The 23,459-nt window shown below is 37.8% G+C and overlaps 1 protein-coding gene across 5 annotated transcripts in view; it reads right to left on the bottom strand.

Annotated features, from left to right (window-relative positions):
• The window catches only part of TASP1 (taspase 1), a 96,422-nt gene that overhangs the window by 10,178 nt on the left and 62,785 nt on the right, over positions 1-23,459 (bottom strand). For all 5 annotated transcript variants that reach the window (XM_080408517.1, XM_080408514.1, XM_080408516.1 and 2 more), the window contains 3 exons: positions 19,003-19,113; positions 9,102-9,212; positions 4,347-4,420 (listed from right to left, as the gene is read on the bottom strand). In XM_080408517.1, the coding sequence (XP_080264643.1) occupies positions 4,347-4,420; positions 9,102-9,212; positions 19,003-19,113 (296 nt within the window). The remainder of the gene's footprint in view (positions 1-4,346; positions 4,421-9,101; positions 9,213-19,002; positions 19,114-23,459) is intronic.

Here is a 23,459-nt window from a genome sequence, read left to right on the forward strand (position 1 = left end):
TTCAGGAGATCTCAGGAAGTCCATTCATCCTTCCCAAAGCACAGCCCTAATGTTGAAACAATCTGTCATGCTATTGCTTCAGTAAGGGGGAAGCCTGGGACTGGCAACTTCTAAAACAGAGTATAACTGTTCATTAAGCTCATCATAGCTGAGGCTCCCAGGCACAGCCTGGGAAAGTTGTAGCAATAGGTGGTGTAGGTTAGTTCCAAGAAGCATGTAAAAGAGTCAAAGATGTTCTGATGAAAAGTTCATTTCTCTTCGCAGCCAATCTATTTAGAACACTGGCACTGAGTGATTATGAAACTGCTCGTGTCAAGAGGGACGGCAAGAAACAAAGAAGAGTACAGCTGAACCGGCAAGGACGTGCCCTGATGAGCTGCTTGCAGCAGCGAGGTAAGGGTTCCAGGTAAGAACCAGAGGGAAGTCAGTGAGATATCCACTATTCAGGTAGTGAAGATGACATTGCCACTGCTATCAGTGGTGGAGGAGCTGGAATACTTCCAGCTTTAGGACAGAGCTAAAGGCAAGTAATCGGACAATCAACCAAAGACGACTGTCAGCAATAAGGTGTGAACTTAGGCCATCTGGCAAGGCTTCACAGTATTTTTAAAGCAACGCTCAACCAAACATTTTAAATGAACGTTCAACAGGAAACCGTGACTTATCCAGGCAACTGGTTTTTCAAAAAAAGACTGGACACCTTTCCAGAAAGTATGCTTTAAATCAAACAGTCATTAGTCACAGTGCAAAACTGTTCCACAGCTCTTGCAGGCTCAGCCATTTTATGCTGGTGAGTTAGCATTTAGGCAGTCCACTCTGGAGGCGAGTAGCCAGCTGCAGAACTCAGTCTTCTCTAAATCGGGAGGAAATAAACCCCTGCTGCAAGGATACTTGCAGATCAGTACTTGGAGAGCTCACTGTGCTAAATAGGCAGAAGCTCTGGCAGGTCAGGATGTACAAAACACTTCAAGCCTCCGATGCCACTGTCCTGTCCCACTGCTCTTTTAAGGAGCTGCCGATCATTAGTTGGTTGAGTATGTTTCCACCTCTCAGGCATACCAGTGTCTGCAGGTAAGCTGGTATCTAGCTTATAAGTCTCTAAGTGTTTGCCTTGTAAGAAAGGTCTTCTACACCTCCACAATCTTCATCTGGGATTCAGAACCATCATTTGCCAGGTCCTATTATGAAATGTATTAACCTCCAATGCACAAAGAATCATACTAAGAGCATAAAGCAGGATCCTTTTTTTTCCTTATTATGTACTTCTTTATATATTTATGATTCTAGTATTAGTCTAATTCATAACAGTACACTTCAAAACCTTCTCACTTTATAAAAGACTTGCTATAAAAACATGTTTTCATGTTCATTAAATTGAATCAGTCCAAAATCAGCCACTGTGACAACCCCTCAGTTTAAGAATAAAACTTGAGTCCTAGACTGATGAAAGGAATAAAAACTGAAGCTCTTTACCACCCTAGAAAAACAGGAAAGCAAGATGTTTCCTTACAAGCCACTGGCCTGATCATTTTGTTATGGTACTCATAAACAAGTGATATTTTATACTTTTATGAATTCTTATACCATTATTCTTTCATGGCAAGCACTCAAAATTAACTGTACCAAAGCAGTTACTCTATTGAAGGGATTTTTATTTTTTTTTACTTGCAATACATTGTGTTCTATTTCAAGCCCAGTTTTCCATCTATAACTTAGTCCTAGTTGTAGCAGAACAAAATTCCAGCTTTTATGACCGAAGACTTTTTTTGATCAATAGAAGGCAGCAGCAAAAGCATTTGTGGTTTTTCTCTGGAAAGCATTTGTGGCCACAGACTCAAAGGAAGAAGAAAGGGAGGGGGATTAACTCTTCAATGAAGGTCAAAAACATAATTTAAAAGTGAACCAAGAAGAGCAGCTGTGTCTGTCAGCGCAATCAAGATTACCAGCTGGAGAATTTACCAGCAGTATGAAAACAATGCACACCAGATGTCAAATGTTGCAACTGCAAGTAGGAAAACATCTCTGGGCATGACACTGTCATGCTAGTACTCATTACCAGACAGATTTCATATTTAGCGTTTATTTATTAATTAGACAGACACTACCAGGAAGAAACAATAATATTTTGAGCGTTGCAGTGTAAGCCAGAGGCAGGTGTGCACACAGGAATAATTTAACATTGTTCGTTCTAATAATTCTCCTTTCACCATGAACACAAGATAATGATTTTTAAACTAACTAGTGAATACTAGAACATCTGCAGCTGAGCTTGCTTTAGTTTCACTCAGTTCGGTCTGAGCTTTTAACCCAAGTTTGGATTCTCTTCTAATAAATCAGAAATAAATATTAAGAAAACAAGTAAAACCACACTGTATTCAATGGATAATTAACTGGAAAGAACTCTACATAAGTCATGAAAGCAAGTACTTCACTAACACCTCTACCAGAGGTTCCTTCACCAGCTGCTTTTTATCTTCCTCCTCCTTCTGGGGCATTCTTGTCTTTTTTTTTCTATACATTTTACTCTTTATGGATGAACTCATCCATTCCCAGTGCTTCAACCAGCATGTTTCACTATTCTTGTTTAAAATATCTGATGTTAATTTCCTTCTTTTGTACAACCTTTTATTATCTTGCTCACATCCTCCTTTGTATTTATCTCTCAAATGAAATACAGGAGGGGGAGAGGGGGAGAGGGGGAGAGGGGGAGAGGGGGAGAGGGGGAGAGGGGGAGAGGGGGAGAGGGGGAGAGGGGGAGAGGGGGAGAGGGGGAGAGGGGGAGAGGGGGAGGGGGGGAGGGGGGGAGGGGGGGAGAGGGGGAGAGGGGGAGAGGGGGAGAGGGGGAGAGGGGGAGGGGGGGAGGGGGGGAGGGGGGGAGAGGGGGAGAGGGGGAGAGGGGGAGGGGGGGAGGGGGGGAGGGGGGGAGAGGGGGAGAGGGGGAGAGGGGGAGAGGGGGAGAGGGGGAGGGGGGGAGGGGGGGAGGGGGGGAGGGGGGGAGGGGGGGAGGGGGGGAGGGGGGGAGAGGGGGAGGGGGGGAGAGGGGGAGGGGGGGAGGGGGGGAGGGGGGGAGGGGGGGAGGGGGGGAGAGGGGGAGGGGGGAGAGGGGGAGGGGGGGAGAGGGGGAGGGGGGGAGAGGGGGAGGGGGGGAGAGGGGGAGGGGGGGAGAGGGGGAGGGGGGGAGGGGGGGAGGGGGGGAGGGGGGGAACATTTTGTTTTTGTTGTCCTTTCCCCCCCCCCATTACCAATGACTGAACCTTCTTCTTCAGCAGATACACAAACAGCCATTTCTGAGGAGTGCCAACAAATCCAGGCCCTCAAGTTCTTTCCTTTTCCAGGCTTTAATACTCATCCTTCCATCAAAATGCTGGGTGTCTTTCTTGTTCTTATCTGCTGGTACAAACCTGTTGGCTGCCATCTTCTCCTCTAATACATGCAAGTACTCCAACACCCACACCTCCCCCATTATTTTAACCATATCAGGAAGCCGCCGCCTTATTCTCTTTCCCCCACTTTTCTCACTTCCTTTAACTAGTTCCAATTGTTTACTCTCAGTCTTGAGTATTTATGGCTGTACACATACAAATGTCTACAGAAATTATGATTCTGTGTGGAGATTCTCCCATGTTCATCCTCCCTGTCCAAACACCTCTCCTAAATGCTCTAGATCCTACATCACAATAACTGTCTTTTTCTCCCTTCAACGCTATATTCCTAAAAATCCTCTTGGTTAATAACTCTGTGATCCCAATGTTAAGGACTTTCCCAGTTTCCATTGCTAAATTCAATTTTAACATATTATTTCTCTCCTTAAAAAAAAAAAAAAAAAAAAAAAAAAGAATTATGATTAGGCCCCAAGAAACTGAAAACATGGATGTTAATATCCAAATCATTTATTACAGAGACTATTCTCAGAACTAGCTCAAAGGGTTTTTTTATGTCCTCTCTCTTCTTCCTTGACGGTACAATTGCTTTACCTTAAGGAAGGCATGCTCACAGAAAAATACTGTGCCACCCTAAATAGCCAGTATAACTGAATCAAACTGGATAAAGTTATTGAAATACTATTACTGTCAGCAGAGGGAATGGACATGTGCATGTGGCACCTTCTCCTGACGTAATACATATATTAGTGTAGGTTTATTAACTGTTGCATATAGGTATGTTAACTGCTGCAATTTAAAATAAATTAATAAATCAATAGATCCATTTAACTACTTATGCACCCATTACTTTTTCTGCTCTCTTAAAGACAAATTCTTTTATATATATTCCATTATAGTTATTTTGTATTCTCCTTAGATTTTGCACTCATTCTACTGTATTACAACCTACTGCTCGTGGCTTACCTTCGCTTTGCCGTCCTGTGCAGACATATATCCTACACACATGCTCTCTGTTGTATGGCTCCACAGAAATTCCACTATAAAGGAAAATGCAAGAAGTCACAAAAAAATGCATTGGTTTAAAATGTAAGATGTAATTTAACACTGGAATCTTGAGAAACAAATATAGCTTAAAGATATAGTTTGGGAAAGGACAAAACCAAACTTAAAGAACAAAAACTACTTACCAGAATAATTTAATCTCAGAAGAAACAGCTGTCAAGCAAACAAGATATTCCTGCACTATTTGTAATCACACACAGCAGAACTAATACCCAGAATGAGAATGTTACTTTAATGATATGGAGCATCCAAGATGTGAAATAGATCAACTGCAACTACAGCTGAAAGACAGGATCAACTTATAAAGCCGAGGCCTGTTCCACCCATGAAGTAGAAGCAGATATAATTTGCATTGCTTGCCTTGAACCCAGACATAACCACACTACAACAGCATAAACCCAGATGGCATGAAAGGATTCTGTAGAATTGTAACACTGTCAACAGAATAACCATTAACAAGCATTTTTTCACAAAACTGAGCATAAATACATACATAACATGTAACTACCAATGGACGTTTGTGGTTTAGTTGCACAGGTAGGATACAGGAAAACATGCAGAAGTAGAAAAGTCTGCAAGAGGAGAATTGAAGATACAGAGCAGGGAGGAAGGACATCTGGTGAAAGCAAAACAATCCTGCAGAAAAAGCAGGAGAGGTGTCTGATGGAATCAGAACAACGCTGCACAACAGAAAAACGCCTGGCAAACTTACAGCAAGACCTGGTCCCAAAAGTATGCTGAATTACATCAAGAGCATATGCAATCAGCCCCTTTCATTTGGGAAAGGGTAAGGAGCACCAAAGGTAAGAGAAGAAAGGAAGACTGAGAAGAAATGAGCCCAATTTGATTTTGGCTTCCCTATCAAAGCACTCTCAGATATGATCACCTTGACTTCTAGCACTAGCTATACAGCATCACCTTGCTGAAACTCACAACTAATTTAGGATATAGATTTTAAAGATCAACTGTTGTGTTTGTAGTGATAACGATTATGAAAACTAACCACTGCTAATGTGTATTGTTAATGCATGCTAATCCAATAAGGTGGTGGTCTCAAGTTTGAAAGTGGTCCAATTTATCAATTGTGTAAACAGCCCACTACTGGGCTTAGATCTTTAATTCTCTGATAAATACACAGGTATCTTTATAGATATACACACACAGTCCTACTCAGCTGCAACTTCAAATTCAGAGAAAGAGCACATTATTCAAATATTTAGCTCCCATCCAGTGGAGCTTTATAAATTGCAACACTGTATTCTTCCTGCTCTACGTCACAGTCATTTTTGTTTGTGGACATTAAGTACATAATTTGGAAGCGGGAAAAAGAAAGAATAGATGATCAGAATTCAGGATGTTTCACAGAATAACTGAAAAGTTTAAAAAAACCTGCACCGAAGAATGAATTTTTCCTTTGGATTACTGGAGAAGTCTTACATGAATTACATGTAAAAAGCTCTTCCTACATATTTCTTTAGAGAGGCTTTCACATACTGTAAAAAGCACCACTAGACGGTTTTACAACTCTTAATCATTGCTATTCCTCATGTTCTTTTAATATGGTTGATGAAGGTCACAGCATGCTGAGTATGCTTATCCTCTGTAACCATTTATCCTTGCATAGCGATTAACCCGGAGTAGAAGATCAAAGTTTAGACAATCCTGGCAAGACTTGAAGATTCTGACAGATATGTAGGTATCATAAAAGAAAAATGAACTTCATTTAGGTATGCACTTTTCTCTCCCGTAAAAGATTCATGACTGATATAACCAAAGGTTAGTCAAAAGCTTTCAGAGAGTGAAACATACTTAGTGCAATGTAAGTGCGTTTGATGAGGCTAATTGCTCCCTAACACTTAAAGGTTCAACTGTCAGTGAACGCATATATTTTTTGGAGACAAATTTAATCTCATCTTTAAATTTTGAGAAGCTAGGCAACAGTTCAGGCCAAATACCCTCGAAATATTATTTCTTTGTCTTTGATAATTCAAGGCATATTCTTTTAAGTTTTTATTTTTATTTTTTCCTTCTACATTGTCCACCAAAAGTAGCATGTACTAGCATGAAAGATACTTACTGCTAGCTATTACAAATACTGGAATCACAATGAAAATCCTGAATTACATACTTATCCAAAGACATTTCGTATATTTTCAACCATTTAATAAATCACTTTCTTGCAATTTGTTTCAATAGTTAAAAAAAAATACCTTTAGAATAAGCTGTACTACATGAATCTTACTCCAGTGGAAAGCAAGCCAAAAATCAATGGACAAATAGTCTACTTAGGATGTATGATATGTGGAGATTTTCGTTTTTAGTTTTTGAGGGAAAAATACCAAATCTTCCTTAATAGAAACATGTTTTCCTACATGAATGACAAACATTAAACGAACAGAAATAATTATTTCACTTCCAAATATAAGAAATTTAACATTAAGTTGACCTTGTTTGTTCTCATTTAATCAAACCTGTATTTTAATTTTCTTAACTCTTTTTTTAGAGATAAAATTTAAGTTGTAGAATGCTTTCCAACTAGACCAATAATCTCATAATTATTCCACTTTTAAATCTGAAAACTGTAAAATCAAACTTGCAACATTCTCTGTAAATTTAACAAGCTGTGCCCCGATTCTCGAGTCAAGATTAGACAGTCTTGGCTTCCAAATAGTTGAAAGACAAGAGTAAGATGACTGTGAAATCTATTTGATTGTCCACTTCTTCAAAAAGACAAGCTATTCAAGTAATAACTTAAAAAAATATAACATACAAAAGCTATTTTTAAAACTTTTTCCCATCCAAGCCTTCTAAAATTCCTTTGTTGTCCATCAGGATAATCCCAGAACAACCATCAGAATTGCAAGGATTCACTTCCTAAATCTCTGGTTCTTTGTAATAGCAAAATAAACATACATGAAACTCTTACGGATGAGATGTTGACTAAAAGCATAAAACATACATAAACTTCAGCTGTTGGGTAGAGAAACATGAATGTTCTTAACTGTGTTGAGTGCATCTGCGCATCTACTTAATTAGAGTGAATGACTGGAGGGGGGCTACAACCTGATTCATGGACCAACACAGACAATGTAGAATATGATATTTAAAGGTATTGCACCAGGAAGGTGCAATACAAGAACAAAACTGAAAGATAACATACACCTCATCCTGTGCAACTTAATAAATTGACCCTAACATCCTGGAAGTCACTGAACAGACAACAGTAAATAAATACTGGTTTTTGTGTGGGTTAACCCATCATTAAGAATGTATCTGCTGGCTCACCTTTAGCACACAGTCTGCCTGCTACTCCAGGCTGGCTGCAAGCAAGCAGACTGCTGACACAGAGTTAGGATTTAGTGGGACAGAAGTAGTAATGAATTAAAACAAAGATGAGGGGTCTTTCTAAAGAATAGCCTATGGATTAAAAAGAAATTAGGCAATTCCAGACTTACCAGGTGAGATGCTATGACTGCCTTAATACACAAGGTCAAGCTAAGTGATCAAATTTGTCACATCAGATCTTAAAGGAGATACGAGATCTACTTCAAATCTGTAATGCTGCTGACAGTGACTCATGAAACATGGTGAAACAATAATAAACCATAGGATTATATGAAAGAAAACAACTTTAATTCTGGCAGCATAACATAAATATATATTAGACAGCTTCATGTGACCCAATACATGAGCACATAGCATGACCAGACACATATGCCCACATCTGAGGAGTACCACAGGAAGAGCTGGTACAAGTGTCATGCTGAAGTAATTCATATGCCCCCAGTCCCAAACCCCGGCCTTCAAAGAGAAACATGGGCTTTACTGTCTCTGGGTTGTATTTCCACCCACCTCTGCTAGTAGTGTACAGCTTTCAGCTTCCTAGCCGTTCCTCTAAGACAAACCACAAGACAGTTTACTACAATACACTTGTTCCGCTGTAAAGCAGCGAGACAGATGAGGGTCTTGTTTCTAGGACATAAACAGGGCTTAAGGGCAGTAAAGCTCAGAACCTTTTTAACCAGTCAGCTACTGATGGAGGCGAAGGACAGTCTTCTGCTGCTCTCAATAAAAACAGCAAGTACTCTTGTGGTCTGCATATACAAATACTAACTGTGACTTCTCTGAACACATTTTCCTGGGCATAAAAAAAAAATTCTAACCATAAAACAATCTCCCTTCCAAATTTCAAGTTTATCCTCCAATTTTTCACATTTTGTCCTGCAAAAAGGAGGAACAAAGAACTTTTTTAGACAGCATTTTCAGCATGTAAATCACTGAGAAGCAGTAAACAGTCATAGGCATCACCCTTAGCTAAAAATGCAATTTTTTTCTATGAGTAACATACCCTGCCTTGCCACAAGCAACAGTTATTTCTTTGCCATGGTTTTAGAAAGATCCCACACAACCCTCTGAATCACAATTCTGCTTAGAAATAACAAGTCAGAAAGAATGCCCTTTTCCACAGTTCTAGAGAACAAACAAGGTTAATAGTAGTATTTCACTTCCTGGAGTTTTATTATCTCGAAAAATTTCACTTCCTTTTTGTTTTGTCTGGGAGTTTTAACAATGGTAAACGTGCACAGACAATTTTTATTTCATCTTTCACTTCGAGTTAGCACCTAGCTCAAGTAAAAATGAATAAGGATTTCTTACCCAGTAAAGTTGGCTTTTCCTGTGACGATTCAGGCTCTGCTGAACACCTGCAAGACCGAAGAACTATCACACCTCCAAGTACACCATCTTCATTGGCTAGAAAAGGTGAACCTGGGAAAAATTGTTGGGGAGAATTATTTACCATAGGAATAGTTTCTTGGGTATTTTTTATTTCACTTTCTTGCCTTCCTCCTTTAATCTCTTCACTAAGAGTTGAAGAGACTGTCAGGTCACCCAGTGCTTTTACAAAAGCATCAGTTGCATTTTTTTTCTAACATTTCTAATGAGTAACTTTCTGAATAGTATTCTACTAAACTACCAGTATCAAAAAAAGAAAAAGAGCTACATGGAATAAAAAAAAAATAAATTACATTTGTGAGTGCAAAACCATTTGTTTGTGGATCAAGGAAGACACACTAATGAAAAATGGAGTGTCAGGTCGAAAAAATCATGTTGCAATATTTAGTTCTTTCTGTACTATAATTAATATAAAGATGGCAACATACGAAAAAAATCAAGCAAATCTGGGTCACTTTTATAATCTATTCATTCTTCCTAATTTAAAGTGCTTTGTACAGAGACATCATCAAACTGCTATAGACTGTTTTCCTTGCTGTTTTATGAATATCAGCAGAAAAGCCAAAACACATCCTACTTTTTACAGTGGCTTTTCTGTTGTTAATTTAAGACATACAATATACAATGCCTTCTATCAGAAGCTGGAAAACTTTTAAAGATTGTAATTTGAAATGAGATTCCTCTAGTTTTCAATGTGGAAACAATGGTATGATTTACATACAATTCAAAATGTCTCGAGCCATCAAATTAACTAAGTTCTTGCACTTAAGCCCAAAGAGACCCTAGTCAAACACTTGCAATACACTGTGATTTAAAGCTGAACATACAATTGCAATAGGCATTTCATGTATTTATTTTCAATGATTTTGAAAAATAAATTAGCATATTATGCCTAGTGTACAGGCACTGTAAAAGGATTTGCTGGCCACAAGAACTTTAGAGCAGATCAACTCATCAGCCTCCTTCAACTTGCCCACAGCTATTCATATGATTAAAATTACTCCTTCAATGCAAGTAACAACAACAACAAAAACCCAGTAAGAACCAACTTCAGGCTTCACTGTAAGGAAAACTAAAAGCTTTACCATGTTTTCTTGACATAAGAGCAGCCACATTCAAAAGTGATGCAAGGTGGTCATTAAAATTGAAGCCCATATTGCAGGAAAATAATAAATGTGGTATGCTAAATAAACAGCAATATCTAATTTGATCTAATACAAACAGATATTATTTTTTAAATGCCACTTGCTTGTACAAGAACTTTTACTAGGTACCAATTACATCTACTGTGTTATTCATCAACTGCAACCAAATCCCTGTGAACCAGGAATCCAGACACTCATAACATAATAGATGACAAAACAGGAAAATATGTTTGGTTAAAATAGAAATGCAAGACTTGGAAAGTTGTAAAGAGTTTTACCACCCAAATCAAAATCTTTTAGTCCATGCTTTCCAAGATGCTATGTATAACTCTCATACTTTCACTACATTAAGCAAGTGCTGGCTAAGTATGTGGTATGATTTCTGCAAGCAAATGAAAAACAAACAACAAAAAAAAAAGACAAAAAAGGTTTTCTTCACAGGGGACGCGCATTCTTTAATCTTTTCTTCAGAAATTCAGGTTCTTCAAAGAAAATGTCTTAACCTGAACTTGGTCTGCAGACCTAATCTTATACTAATTTGCATAAATTATTCATGCTATAAGCCATGCTGTAGTGAAAAGTCATTGCAAACAGAGAGAAAGAGTCCTGTTTTGTTTTTTAATAAGCTGTGTTTCTCCTCCTCTTTTACAGCCTGTGAAAGGTTCTTTTAAGGTTCTAATGAAAAACACTAATAACCTCTTTCATTAGCATGGTTAAAAATGTTCTACTTCAGCACAACATAGCCAGCAGATAGTGTATTTAAGGCCATACTAAAACACTGATTGAACATGAGTAAAAAAAGACAGCAACTGCTGATTATAGACTTGATGCCACTAAAGTCTTGTTCTAGAAATGCTTACATTGGGTTAATAACTTTTAGTGGTTTTCTTTCTCCCCCACTCAAGAAAGACTAGATGAAAGAAAAGTCTGTGTATAAGCCAATCACATACTTCTTAATTTTCCCAGTATTTTTGTAAACTATGTGCCATCATTACTGATCAAACTTTTAACAATTTGAATTTAACATGCTAGGCTCTCTCTTCTCACACTTTAAAAGACTTGGCAGTGTATTTCTTTCCATGTAAAGAGTCTGCAGCAAAAGACGTGACACTACATTTTCATCAGAATTCTTTCATTTTTACAGGGATTTCTTTGTAAGAACAAAACATTCACCTTCTTCAGGGGAGTAGAGAATAAGAAAAGTATTCACTCAAAGCAAGTGTTTTGTGAGACTTTTTAAAAGAGGTTTTAAAAAAAAAAATAAACTTAAGCTTTAAAAGCACATAAGACACACTCTTACAATTTCATCGAAAGAGATGCTCTACCTATACATGCACAACTATGCTCGTGGGAACCCCAGTTCTGCCAGCGTAAATAGCATTTATTTACTGACATTAAACATGCTGTCAATGCCTTAAATACATTAAAAAAAAAAAAAGTTGTTTTCTGAACCAACTCACTTCCTTCAATGATTAAGCACCACGGAAGCTTTATTACCAGTCCACAAAATTCAAAGGCTTTGAAGTCCATGCTAAACACTCAAAAGCCAGAAAAATGACTGTATTAGTTCAGCATTTGCTGAAGAACGTTGCCACTCTACTGTTATTTCAACTAGAAAACTCTGGAAGAGGATTAATTTAATAGCACTGCACATAATAAAAGCCTGATAAAACCATGATATAATTTTAACTTCACCACTCATAAAACACATCAGATAAGCAAGAAGCTGACTTCTTTACAAATTACACAAGTTGGGCCCTTGAAATAAGGACAAATATTGGTTAAGCCAAATGAGACCAGGTCTTACTGCACCAACTTTGTAAGACTCGACCATACCAGTAGTACTGGGGTGATGCAGCGACAAGTAAAACTGCTTCGAGTGACTTGTAGTGGGTCATTTGAATAGAGTATTAGAACAGGAAATGTCTTAAAAATTTCTGTTATGCAAACAAAGCAAAGAAGATGGTACACATTATCCCTCTCCTACAGACAGAACATAGTGTTATTTGCCCAGTGGTGCACAACATCAAAACCCATAGTCTACAGGCTATCCTCATTTGTAGCACCTTGACCAATATGCTACAACACAATGATGAAAACATGGGGTAATGTTGGCTTTCTTGTCGCAGCCAGCCATGGCTTGGAGGTGTAGGAACAGAGATTGAGCCAAAATACAGTAGCAACAAGAAATTACTGAGATTTAGTATCACTAGTATTGCCAGCTGAGCTACTGAAGATTTTTATTTTTTTTGTTGTCGTTAAGAACAATGCAGAGCCAATTTTTAATCTTCTACACCATTTTATCATCAGCTGCAGAACGAACATTATTCTGGAAAGGAGTAAAAGTCTGAAACAATAGCATAACCCTTCTCACCTCCAGACACAAGCAGCAAATAAAGACACCAACACAGTCACCTGCAAAACCCCTGCAGTGGTTCACAGTGTTCTCACCCATGCCACTTCCATGGGCCACCTGTTTGCCCACTTCTGCTGAAGGTTGCCATCTACAGAGCTCTCAGAAGCAAGCTGTGTGACTACAGCCTCATCCATTCCAGCTGCTTTCACCAGCAATTTCAGTTAAACCATCTCAGTGCAAAATCAGCAACAATACAGTATGTGCCTCCAATTCACTGCATTGTCCGAGCTGTGGGGAATTAACCTCTAAATAGTGGCAGTAAAAAAACAACTGCCTACAGTAATAATATTACAGTATTCTACTTAACAGTAAATTCAGACAGACTGTTTCTCTACTTTTAAAAATATCAGACTCTAAGCCAAATTAAATACACACTGAACAGAACATTCCTTAAAACACAGAATGTATTTTATTTTCCAATTAAAGAAATTTTTAAAAAGGTTAAAAGAAGGATTCAAATATATTAATATATTTTTTAAAACAAAGATATTTCTGGATATGCAGACTTACTACTGAGGGCTACAATTATGCTGAAGAGTGTATTTTAACACAGCAATACAAGTGCAAATGAGTAGGTCTACGTTAAGCAAGACTCTAGACATCTGAACGCTATGCATCCATCTTAAAATCTGTAAAAATAATGGTACGAAACCAGCATTATACTGTATTTCTAAACAGAAGCCATGCACCATACACAGGAATTAATTTGAGTGTTCTCAAAGCACTATGAATTCCACGGTTAAGAACATATTTCATTAATTTAGTTCTAAAAATAATTGTATTACAGCCAAGCCATTGAGAAAAAGAAATAATAGTGCAGACTCCTGTAAAAAATAACAATATAGGTAATGGTATATTTTTCATATACATTATATAAGTATTTTGAACAGGAAGATAAAAGGTGCAACCAAAATATTGCCACATATATTAAAGTCATTACAGTTTCTCATTAGGAGGAAAAAGTGATCTGGCTACCCCACTCCTACACCATTTTTGCCCTCTCTGTACTTATAAGAATGATAGATCTTGCTGTACAATGAAAAATTTAGTTAAAATAAACCAAAATACGCCTACTAACCAAAAATAATTTTTCTACTGCAATAGAATTGCTAGACAAATCTTTGATCTAATACCTTGCTAATGACAAAACTACAAAAACCTGGGGCTTTCAATACCATTTTAAGTCTCATTAAACTCATTGTTACACTGGCGTACCAGTGAAGAATTTGGCATGAAATATCCGAAGCAAAACTTCAACTACAGCATTAACTAACAATGTTAGTACTGACTGGCTACACCAGAGAGAAGGGGTAGGAAAAAGCAAACAAAAATATCTTTCAATAGTTTTGCTTTAATCCTGACCTCTCCCAGTCACAACATTGTATTTTAGAAAACACATTCCCTTCCTTAAAAGCTCAACTGTTCTGCTATTGGTATCTGACATATAGAAAGCATTATCAAGTTTTTATTTATGTATTTCGTACATGACTAATCTGCAGTAATGGTCTCTTAAAAATACGCAAACAGGTCTTTGTAGCAATTCCTCATTCACTGATCCCATCAAGTTCTGCAAAAGCAACCATAACTGAACAGCAAGACCCAGATTCACCTCAGACCAGGGATAGAACATATAGATTTCACAAGTGTTAAGGCAAATAATGGCCTCAACACTCAGCCTTGCTCTGGAGGAATTACAGCTACAAGTGAAGAACATTTTTTTCTTCTGTCTCCTGCACATTAAATTGCTCCCTCCAGAGCATGTGATTGATAGTTGTTCATTTCTGATCCTGTGGTCTTTTTCTCATTTGTAGCTACTGGACAGATTCATCCTCATACAGATTCAATACTAAACTGTAAAAGAAGTGTTTTATTTACACTTGCCCAGCTGAAGGACAAACCAGCTGTTCATCAGATGTTTTACATTCGTACTCTTCCATAGTAGAGAAACCATTACCAGCTTCATTGTTTACATTAGCTTTCAAAGTCTTCAGAACTTGGGTCTAAACACTGACGGTGGCGTGGTGTAACCAATTAAGTGCTTTAGCATCCCCCAGCTTTAACAGAGCACAGCTAAACAGTCCTAAACCTTCCTGTGCTGCAAGGTGAGTGAAATTAAGACTTTTTCAGGTCAATAATCACCTACACCACTGGACTTTGTCAGCTTGTGTACAGAACATGTTTAAAGTGAAGCTGTTTGCCACTCTCCTTCTGCTATGTATACCATTAAACTTCAAGCTAACGATTTAAATAAACATTAGAAGAATATATAAGTACTAAATGAAGCCTGCTTTTAATTTCACGCATCATTATTTGTTAAATGTTTAAGCGCAAGCTGTCTGAAACCAGAGATCTTTGTATTTCAAGATAAGTTAAAACATCTGTTTGGAGTTTTTAAAGAGGCTGCAAGGAAAAGCACCTGTACTTTCAAACTTCTCCAGGTAAGTTTTTAAGACATTAAATAACTGAGGATACTGCTGTCCAATAAAATCCCAATGCTTTTGGCAAGGAGAAGCACAGGCAGGACCTAGAAAAACCCTCACAACATCACCACATTGTGTTAGTTTTTCACCTGGTTTTATGGCACAGGCAACGAAGGGGCCTACTCAAATCTGTCTACCATCGAATACAAACCTGTGAAATCACAAACTTGCAGGGGATAATACAGGTTATATGAGACTTCAGGATCACTCCATTCTCTTCTCATGTCACAGAGAAGATATAATAATGCTTCCACAGCATGCTTGCTCTGTTACAAAACCACAAGGGATACTAAAAAGCTTGGAGTGATGCAGCACCAAAACATAAAGTAACAATAACGCTGTGCAATGATACTAGCAGTCTCATAACTCTTTAAGAATAAGGGGATCTCATAATCGGGAAATTCATATTCTGTGATTCCTAACTGTTCAAACTCCTGCTCCCAAGAGTTATATTTGACACAAAATTTCTAAAAGAGGAAGTGTCGGCGTTATCCTTCTGCTATTACCTTTCTGCAAATGTTGCTCATTTGTGAACTGAAGCAGAACTTAAAAATACAAGAATAGACAAACTTATTTCTCCTTAAGGAAAGAATAAATATCAGATTCCAACTATGTCTTTCAGCTCATTATTTTCTAATACTTTATAAGAAGCTTTAAAGTACAATTCATAACATTGCCATTGTTAAAACCCCAGATTTCCCGCCAGTGAGATGACACAAACATTTATTCTAAGTCTACATTCCACAAACTTGGCCACGTTTGAAAGGAATGATGAGTAACAAAATCCTCTGTTCTTCTGTTTGGAAGGTATTTGTGTTTACAGAACACCATTCTTCAACTGCAGAACAAACCTTCAGTGCTCTTCAACTAAAGATACCAAGCCTATACAATTTACAAAAATATCTAAACTTAATTTCTCTCACCCTCAACTCAGCCATCAATTGTACATTATCCATAGTAAGCTGGCTCTAAGATACGATGAGAGAAGCACATCTGCCATTAGTTTGCTCATCACCTGCTGTTTAAACAGCACTCACTGTTTAAGCCAGGCATTCCCTAGCTGGAAGGATTCCCAGGGCTCTGCAGAAACTTGGAGAGTTCTGTAAACAGGAAGCACCAATCTGATGGCAACTGCCAAAATCAGCTGTTCATCCCTCCAATACAAGTAACACACATTTTGACTTCTGACAAAACATTCTAGCTCTGCTTTGTTAAAGCTTTTTGCCTTTTTTTTTTTTTTTTTTTTTGGCCTTGGTCCATTATAATTCTGGTGAAAGTTTGACAAGACTACAAATTAAGAAAGCCTAGCACGGAAAAAATCCATGCCATCAGCAAATAGTCTATTAGTCTATTTTATTATTTCACAACAGTAAGACATCCTGCATCATACCATACATCCTGAGATATCAATTAGCATATCATCTATGAAAATTCACAGGACAAAACCCTATTTAGCACAAGCCTATTGTTTTCAGTGCAATGCATGTTTTCAATTGTTGCACTATATTAGCAAGATATAACCTTGCATTCCAACTTCAGAACTGCAAAGATCCCCCAAAATAACACTACTGGCTACAAACTTAGTACTACACCACATGTAAACAGCAAGATGTATCTGGACTTAGAGGTTTTCTTCAACCAGTCTTCACCCATATGACAGCTGAGGGCAAACTAGATTTTATGCTTTCTAATCAAAACAAAGAATCTAAACACTTAACCTACAGAAAAAAAAAATTTAAAAAAAGGCAGCTGTATCTTTCTCCACCCCCCCCACCCCCCCCCCCTCAGCACTACCCCAAAGTACAACTGAGAAGATAATACACATAACTCATGTCAGGCAACTAAAACTTGCAGTGATAAGCTTCTGAAAATACAAGACAGATCTATCCCTAACTAAAACATGAAACTCTGAAAAGGAATTCTAAACCATCTTCCTAATTTTTCTATCATTAAAAGCATTAATTTGATACTGTCTCTCATTCTTTTCACTCTCCCTTGTTTTGTTGGGCTTAGTCTGTTTTCCCAAGGCTATATGACATCACACTGTTAGCCCGGTATCTCTGCCTGTGCAGCTCCTCCTTCTCTGCAACTAATAGTTTCAGGTATAACAAAAACTTCAGCAACATTCAATACATCCTGAAGTCCAACACAAACATGTTCACGTTTTTAGTAAAGGATAAAGGTTATATCACATAGTAGTTAACATTTAAAATAAAAACATCTGCTCTGCAAACTGGTGGCAAAATGCATTTGGACTAAACAGCAAGAGAAGAATTGCAGTTTTGCTAACAGGTACCAAGAAGAAAAAAGAAAACCCAGAAAACTCAAAGCAACTTAAAGAAGATAACTCAGCTAAGAAGTTCCTGATCTTTCTGTCTTTTATTAGCCAGTTTCTATGAATCACTTTGGCAGTAACTTTCTATTTTGTGTGTGTGCATGCACTAACACGAAATTGCATAAGGATATGTACAATTTGTGTTTGCTTTTAGTACTCCTACCACAAACAGCACAACAATTTTGAGAGTATGGACTGAAGATCTGACTTTTCTGAAGTTAGGTCACTTCCATCTAACACCTTGACAGTAGTGTTTCCAATTAGTGAAGCTATCACAAACATCCTTCTTAAAGGATTCTCTTGGGTAAATAAATCCCTAATTTTGTGCCACTGTGCACTGGAATATGTGATTAAATACAAAGTTACATTTGTGCTGTTTGGATTATAATCCCCTTAGGGAACACACCGGGATTACTTTGCCGTGCGCTCTTACAGCACCTAGAAATGACAGCAGTACAGTAGCAGACTATCAAGTGCTGCCTTCCAATGCAAAGGTGACTTCCCCTCAAACGGTCAAACATCATGTTGTCAGAAGCAGAGTTTAATACGAGTTCAACATTATAAAAAGAAATAAAGAAATTGCAATGCACTGCTTGCCAAGACCAAGGGCAATGGTTCCTGGGTCCCAAAATCGTATGCATATGCCCCTCTCTCAGTTCAAATTAAAACACCCTAAAAATGAACTCTGGCAACACAGTGTACAAGAAGTGTTATGCTGCCCACAAGAAATTTGGAAGGTCAAACTCGTCTCTGGATTCAAAAATTTTAAGGGTTATAAAGACAGTGCATGTCTCACTGGAATCTATGCTATCTTCTGAAGTTAAAGCTTATACAGATACTTTAAAATTCCACATTTGTATTTTCTTATCACTTGAAGAAATAAAACAAGACCTATATTCACAAGAAATTAATATGTAGTCGTGTGTAATCCTCTCATATCATGGAAAAAAAAGGTTTTTACTTTACAATACTCTGGAAGGATATCTACTTTACTTTTTCAAGAAATTAATTTCATCATGTAGACAGCAAACCAGAATCTGTCTGTCCAAAGAATTTAATTAGAACACGCAGTGGTTTTGAGGTCTCTTATATTTAAAAGGGTTAACATGATGACTAATTTTTATTAATGCTCCTAAACCACCAAATCTAAAATATGCAATTGTACACCACAGCCAGTGATTCAGGCAGGAAATTCTTTCCTCAAACCTCTTTGGGTATTCTATGACTCACATAACAATTGAGGTATTTCCAAGGCTTTTCCCTTAGATTTCCTAAAATATTCTTCTGTATTTTGATTTAACATTTTTTAGATGTAACACACAACACTACATTTGAAGCCAACTGCAACTTAAGGCTTAAACAAAAGTATCTTGATTTTATTTAATAGGGTTAATTGCATTTTAAACAACATTATGCAATGTTTAGGCAATGAGCACCATATACTTACCAATAAACTTGTTTTGCATAGTCTCTAGGAGAGCTTGGTGGGCATCTTCCGTTTGCAAAGCACATGAACATTCTCTGGCCAGTATGGTTCGGACAAGGTGCTCACCACAACCTAAAGAAATATTAAGATTGGAAATAGTCAAAATATAGGTATCATTATGAAGAAACTCTGTCATTATTTTATATCATCATGGCTAAATAATAATTAAAAAAAAAAAACTCTGACAGGCTTCTGCAATATTTTTTTATTTTTAAAGAGAGTGACGCTGAGTCACGTGAAAATTCAACTGATGTCAGCAGTTTTTCTCACAAGTTTCCTGAAATCTCTACTGTACGAAGTCATAAACCAAAAAAGGTGAACTACAGCAAGAAGAAGCAAGAAAAAGCAGAAACAGTGAGAAGAAACAGCGAGAGCATCTCCAACTTGTCATCTTTTTCCAGATCCTGCATGCAATCCTCTCTCTCAAAGAATCCACTTACTAATCATTCTCACAGAAGTGATCCTTGGATGCAGCTCTCTTCAAACCAAGAACATCTTTAGCGAATGCCACAGTAACTCCCTTGCATGATGTAATCTTCTATCCAGTCCATCTGATTTAGCCTCTTGTCAATAAAGGAATATGTGACTTTACCTATGCCTTTTTGACAGGGTGACTGCTCACTGGACTCCTGATAAAAATTCCTGTAACTTGTAAAGGTTTGTCTCTAAGACACTAAAAAGCTCCAGCAAACAACCACTTATTGCCTTAGTGCTTTCTGTAGCTATCCCCTGAAAACTCTTGATGACGAAGGCAAACAGGTGCTACTCTTACTTTGTAGGAACGCTTTCACCCTGTTGTTTTTCTCTCACATTCTTTTGCATTCCTGTTCTGTGCTTTGGGACTGACAGCTGTGGTCAAATGGCACAGTGCATGTTTACTGGATCAACATTTTCATGGACAGGGAAGCACACTGGGGATACCTTCTGCATATATACAGAAGTCATTCTACTACTGTGCCTCCCATTCCTGACATTTTTCCTCAATGGCAAGGATGCAAATGAAGCAGCTAGAAGAGGTCTAACCAAGCGCCAGTTTAGCTGAAATGTGCTACCCAGTAGGAAAAAAAGGAAAACCATGACTAATTTACAGCTGTAATATGACAATGATTTCAAATTACTTATGTTAGGTGATTACATTTTGATCAGACTTTTAACTTCAGAGTGTATCAGGGCCTAAAACTGCATTAGACACCAGAATATATAGAGAAAAGGCTAATATAGTAAATTCCCAATTATCTATACATTTTTCTAGCAAATTTTTCATTAACCATGACAAGACACAAGCACTGTGCTGGCTCCATAAAAGAAAAATCTATTATAATCCGGCTGGACTTGTTAGCTCAGGTGCAGAACTACATAAATACACCTACGCACCTTCCAGAAACAATTTATGGCTGGAAACAATCTAGCTGCTTTCACGTGGCAGAGCGCCGGAGCTGGTAAGACACCAGACCTAAGTTGGCTTCAAAGGCAGCTCAGTCTCCACGGATAACACTCACTTTTACTGGAAGCACTTACAAGCCCAGAACAGAGAAAACTGAGCGATTCTGGCTGAAGCCAGCCTAGATCTGGCACAAAGAATGAACTAATAAATAAACCCAACCCAAACTGGCTCCAGTGCCTCTGCTGAGTGCCTCGCTGCTGTGCTTCCCAAAATGCTGAGTTTAGAGCACCGACTGGTTTGGGCACAACATTGCACAAACGCACCCCAGCAGGTCTAATGCTGCATCTCTGAGCTACTCACAGACTGGCTTCTCATTCTGCCCACCACTTTTAAGCTCTAATTAACATGGCAACCTGTTCCAAGAATCTCTCTTTCTGGTTACTTGTCACACAATTACACCCTTCCCCTTAAAGGCAAAGTGAGTTTACAAACACTGTTCTTCAAAGACTGCTAACACAGAACAGGGCAGGGGGGAGGGGAGAAAAAAAAAAAAAAAAAGTCCTTACTTCCCATTTCCAAGATTAAAAACAAAGCAACAACAACAAAAAAAACCACAACACCTATGGAGCATTATGGATGCATTAGATGTCAGAGAATAAGCTCAGGGACCAGACTGCACAAAAACTGTGTACTCATGTCCCAAAAATCTTGCTACATTCAATAATCAAAATTACACCTACAAATGGGCAGGGTCTCCTGATTCATACAGTTTGGTTAAACTGAATTGTTTGACTCTGGGGTACTTTGGCATTGAATCTACATACAATTGGCACAACAGAAAGACCAAAAATTCTTTGTATGGCAAACAGATTGAGTAAAAAACAGTTATAGATTTTGAGGAAAATGCAAGAGCTCAAATACTACAATAATTACACAGCAAAGGGAGGCAGTTCTTGAGAGCACAGGGGGGAAAAAAAAGTGTTTTCATTGAGACTGTCAAGCTCTTGAGTTATTGAGAAAAGTGTCCCAGTTAGGATATTATCTTCAAGAGGCTCACACAATACAGTGTCCTCAGCTGCTGCTTATAGGAGGGTCTGTCCATTCATAGCCTCATTACTTCCATGCTCGAAAGCTTTTCTCCACAATAAAACTGAGAGTTATCTAATATTTATTCCGGACCAAGTAATGTATGAAGAACACGCAAAAACCACAAGATACATTTTACCCATAGATCACAACATAGCTATCATTTTTTTTAAACTAAGAAAATTCAATCATGACTAAGTTTTTCTGTAAAGAACAAAACTAAATAAGCATATGCTTCAGCAAAAACCTAGGAAGTTGACTTTTTTCTTGAAAAGAACCTGTTAACGCCTTTAAATACAACATTCATACCCTATGCGAGACAAGAAGCATGGGAATTAGAATGTGGATCAAGCAAATGAGACACAAAAATCAAAGTGAGCCTATGCATCTCCTATGCATCTAGTAACAAAACCAGATGTTAGTACTTCACCATTTTTAAGTAATTCTTAAATTGGCATCAAAAAGACAATAGCCATTTTTTAGCATGATGTATAATGTTATTTCCCCCCCAAGAGAATGACTTTATTGAAGAGTTCCCATAACATCAAGTCTGCTACAAAGAAAAAAAAGAAAAAAAAAAGAGAGCGAGAGAAAACTTAATATGGGCTAAGAACAGCTGCAGCTCACTGACGTGATCCAGGATCAACCACAAGGAAAGCAGCCTTGCAATTCTAACACATCACACATCTCTACATCCCCACAGACAAAAGTCATTCCTTTTTGTCATATTTATGTCAACCTATAAGACAGCAAGCTTAACAGACTGCCGCTGGCAGTGTACGTAAAAATCTTTCAGCACATCACATGCCAGCAATCTGCAGGGACAGATAACTAAGGAAAATAATCTCCCCATTTTGAAAAGAAAAATTGGTTACTGAAGTTTTTGATGTAGGAACATCTATTTTTGAGTAAGAAAAATAACTAAGCAGCGTTTCACATACTTTGACCAGATAAATGCTGAGAAAAAGAATTACCCTCATTATTCTAATAGAATTGCCCTTCCTATTATCTCAAGTTAGAACCAAATACCAGAGTGTGAGCTGCCTTTCAGCCTTAGCAGGCCTACATGTCTCTACAGTGTCAAACTGGAAAATCGCTGTAGATATTACTAGGGCTAGACACAAAATGAATGTATACAGAATTACAGTAATCGAAACCTGATTTATAACTTACACTATAAACCTGTGGCTTCAAATTTATAGTTCCATTCTCCTGTAACCTAACCGCCACCATTAGTCAACTTCTGAAAAAGTTGTATTAACATGACCCAAGACAGCAACTACAGTCAAATCAACTTTAACACATTACCAAATCATGCACATAAGCTGATGAAAATGTAAATCTGGTTCATTTGCTTAACTATTTCACATTATACTAAATTTAACTGGATATCTTAGTATACTTGCGGCTTTTTCACTGAATAACACTAAAACCAAACCAACAGGGACTCTTAACAAGATTTTTTCAATTCTACATTAAAGTCTCAAATATACTTGTTTCAATAACTTTGCTGTAAACAGTGTTTAAATCATTTTATTATCCTTTCCCAGTGAAAATGATGACTTCTTTGGTAACCTGAAGCTCATTATATCTCAGAGACAAACACTTTGCAATGACAGACCAAAGCTTCCATAACCCTTCACACAGAAGTGACTCAAATGAAGATGACTATCTGGAAAAATTTACTGAGTTAAATTAGTACTTCTCACTGAAATAACTGTTTCATATAGTAAACAAATTCTTTTCCTAACACAGTAAAATTGTGCAAACACCAGGTTGCCTATTTATAAATACTCCACTGACAAAACCACTGCTGTTGGCATTAGCGATGTCCACATCTGTAGGGGCAAGTACAATTAACTGCCCTCCTATAGGATCACTACTGGCAAAGTGAACAGTGTTTCTAAAGGAAATGTATAGTCTATTTTGATGAAATGTGCCTGACAGA

The sequence above is a fragment of the Falco punctatus genome (assembly GCF_963210335.1).
Source record: "Falco punctatus genome assembly, chromosome: 12".
NCBI lineage: Eukaryota > Metazoa > Chordata > Aves > Falconiformes > Falconidae > Falco > Falco punctatus.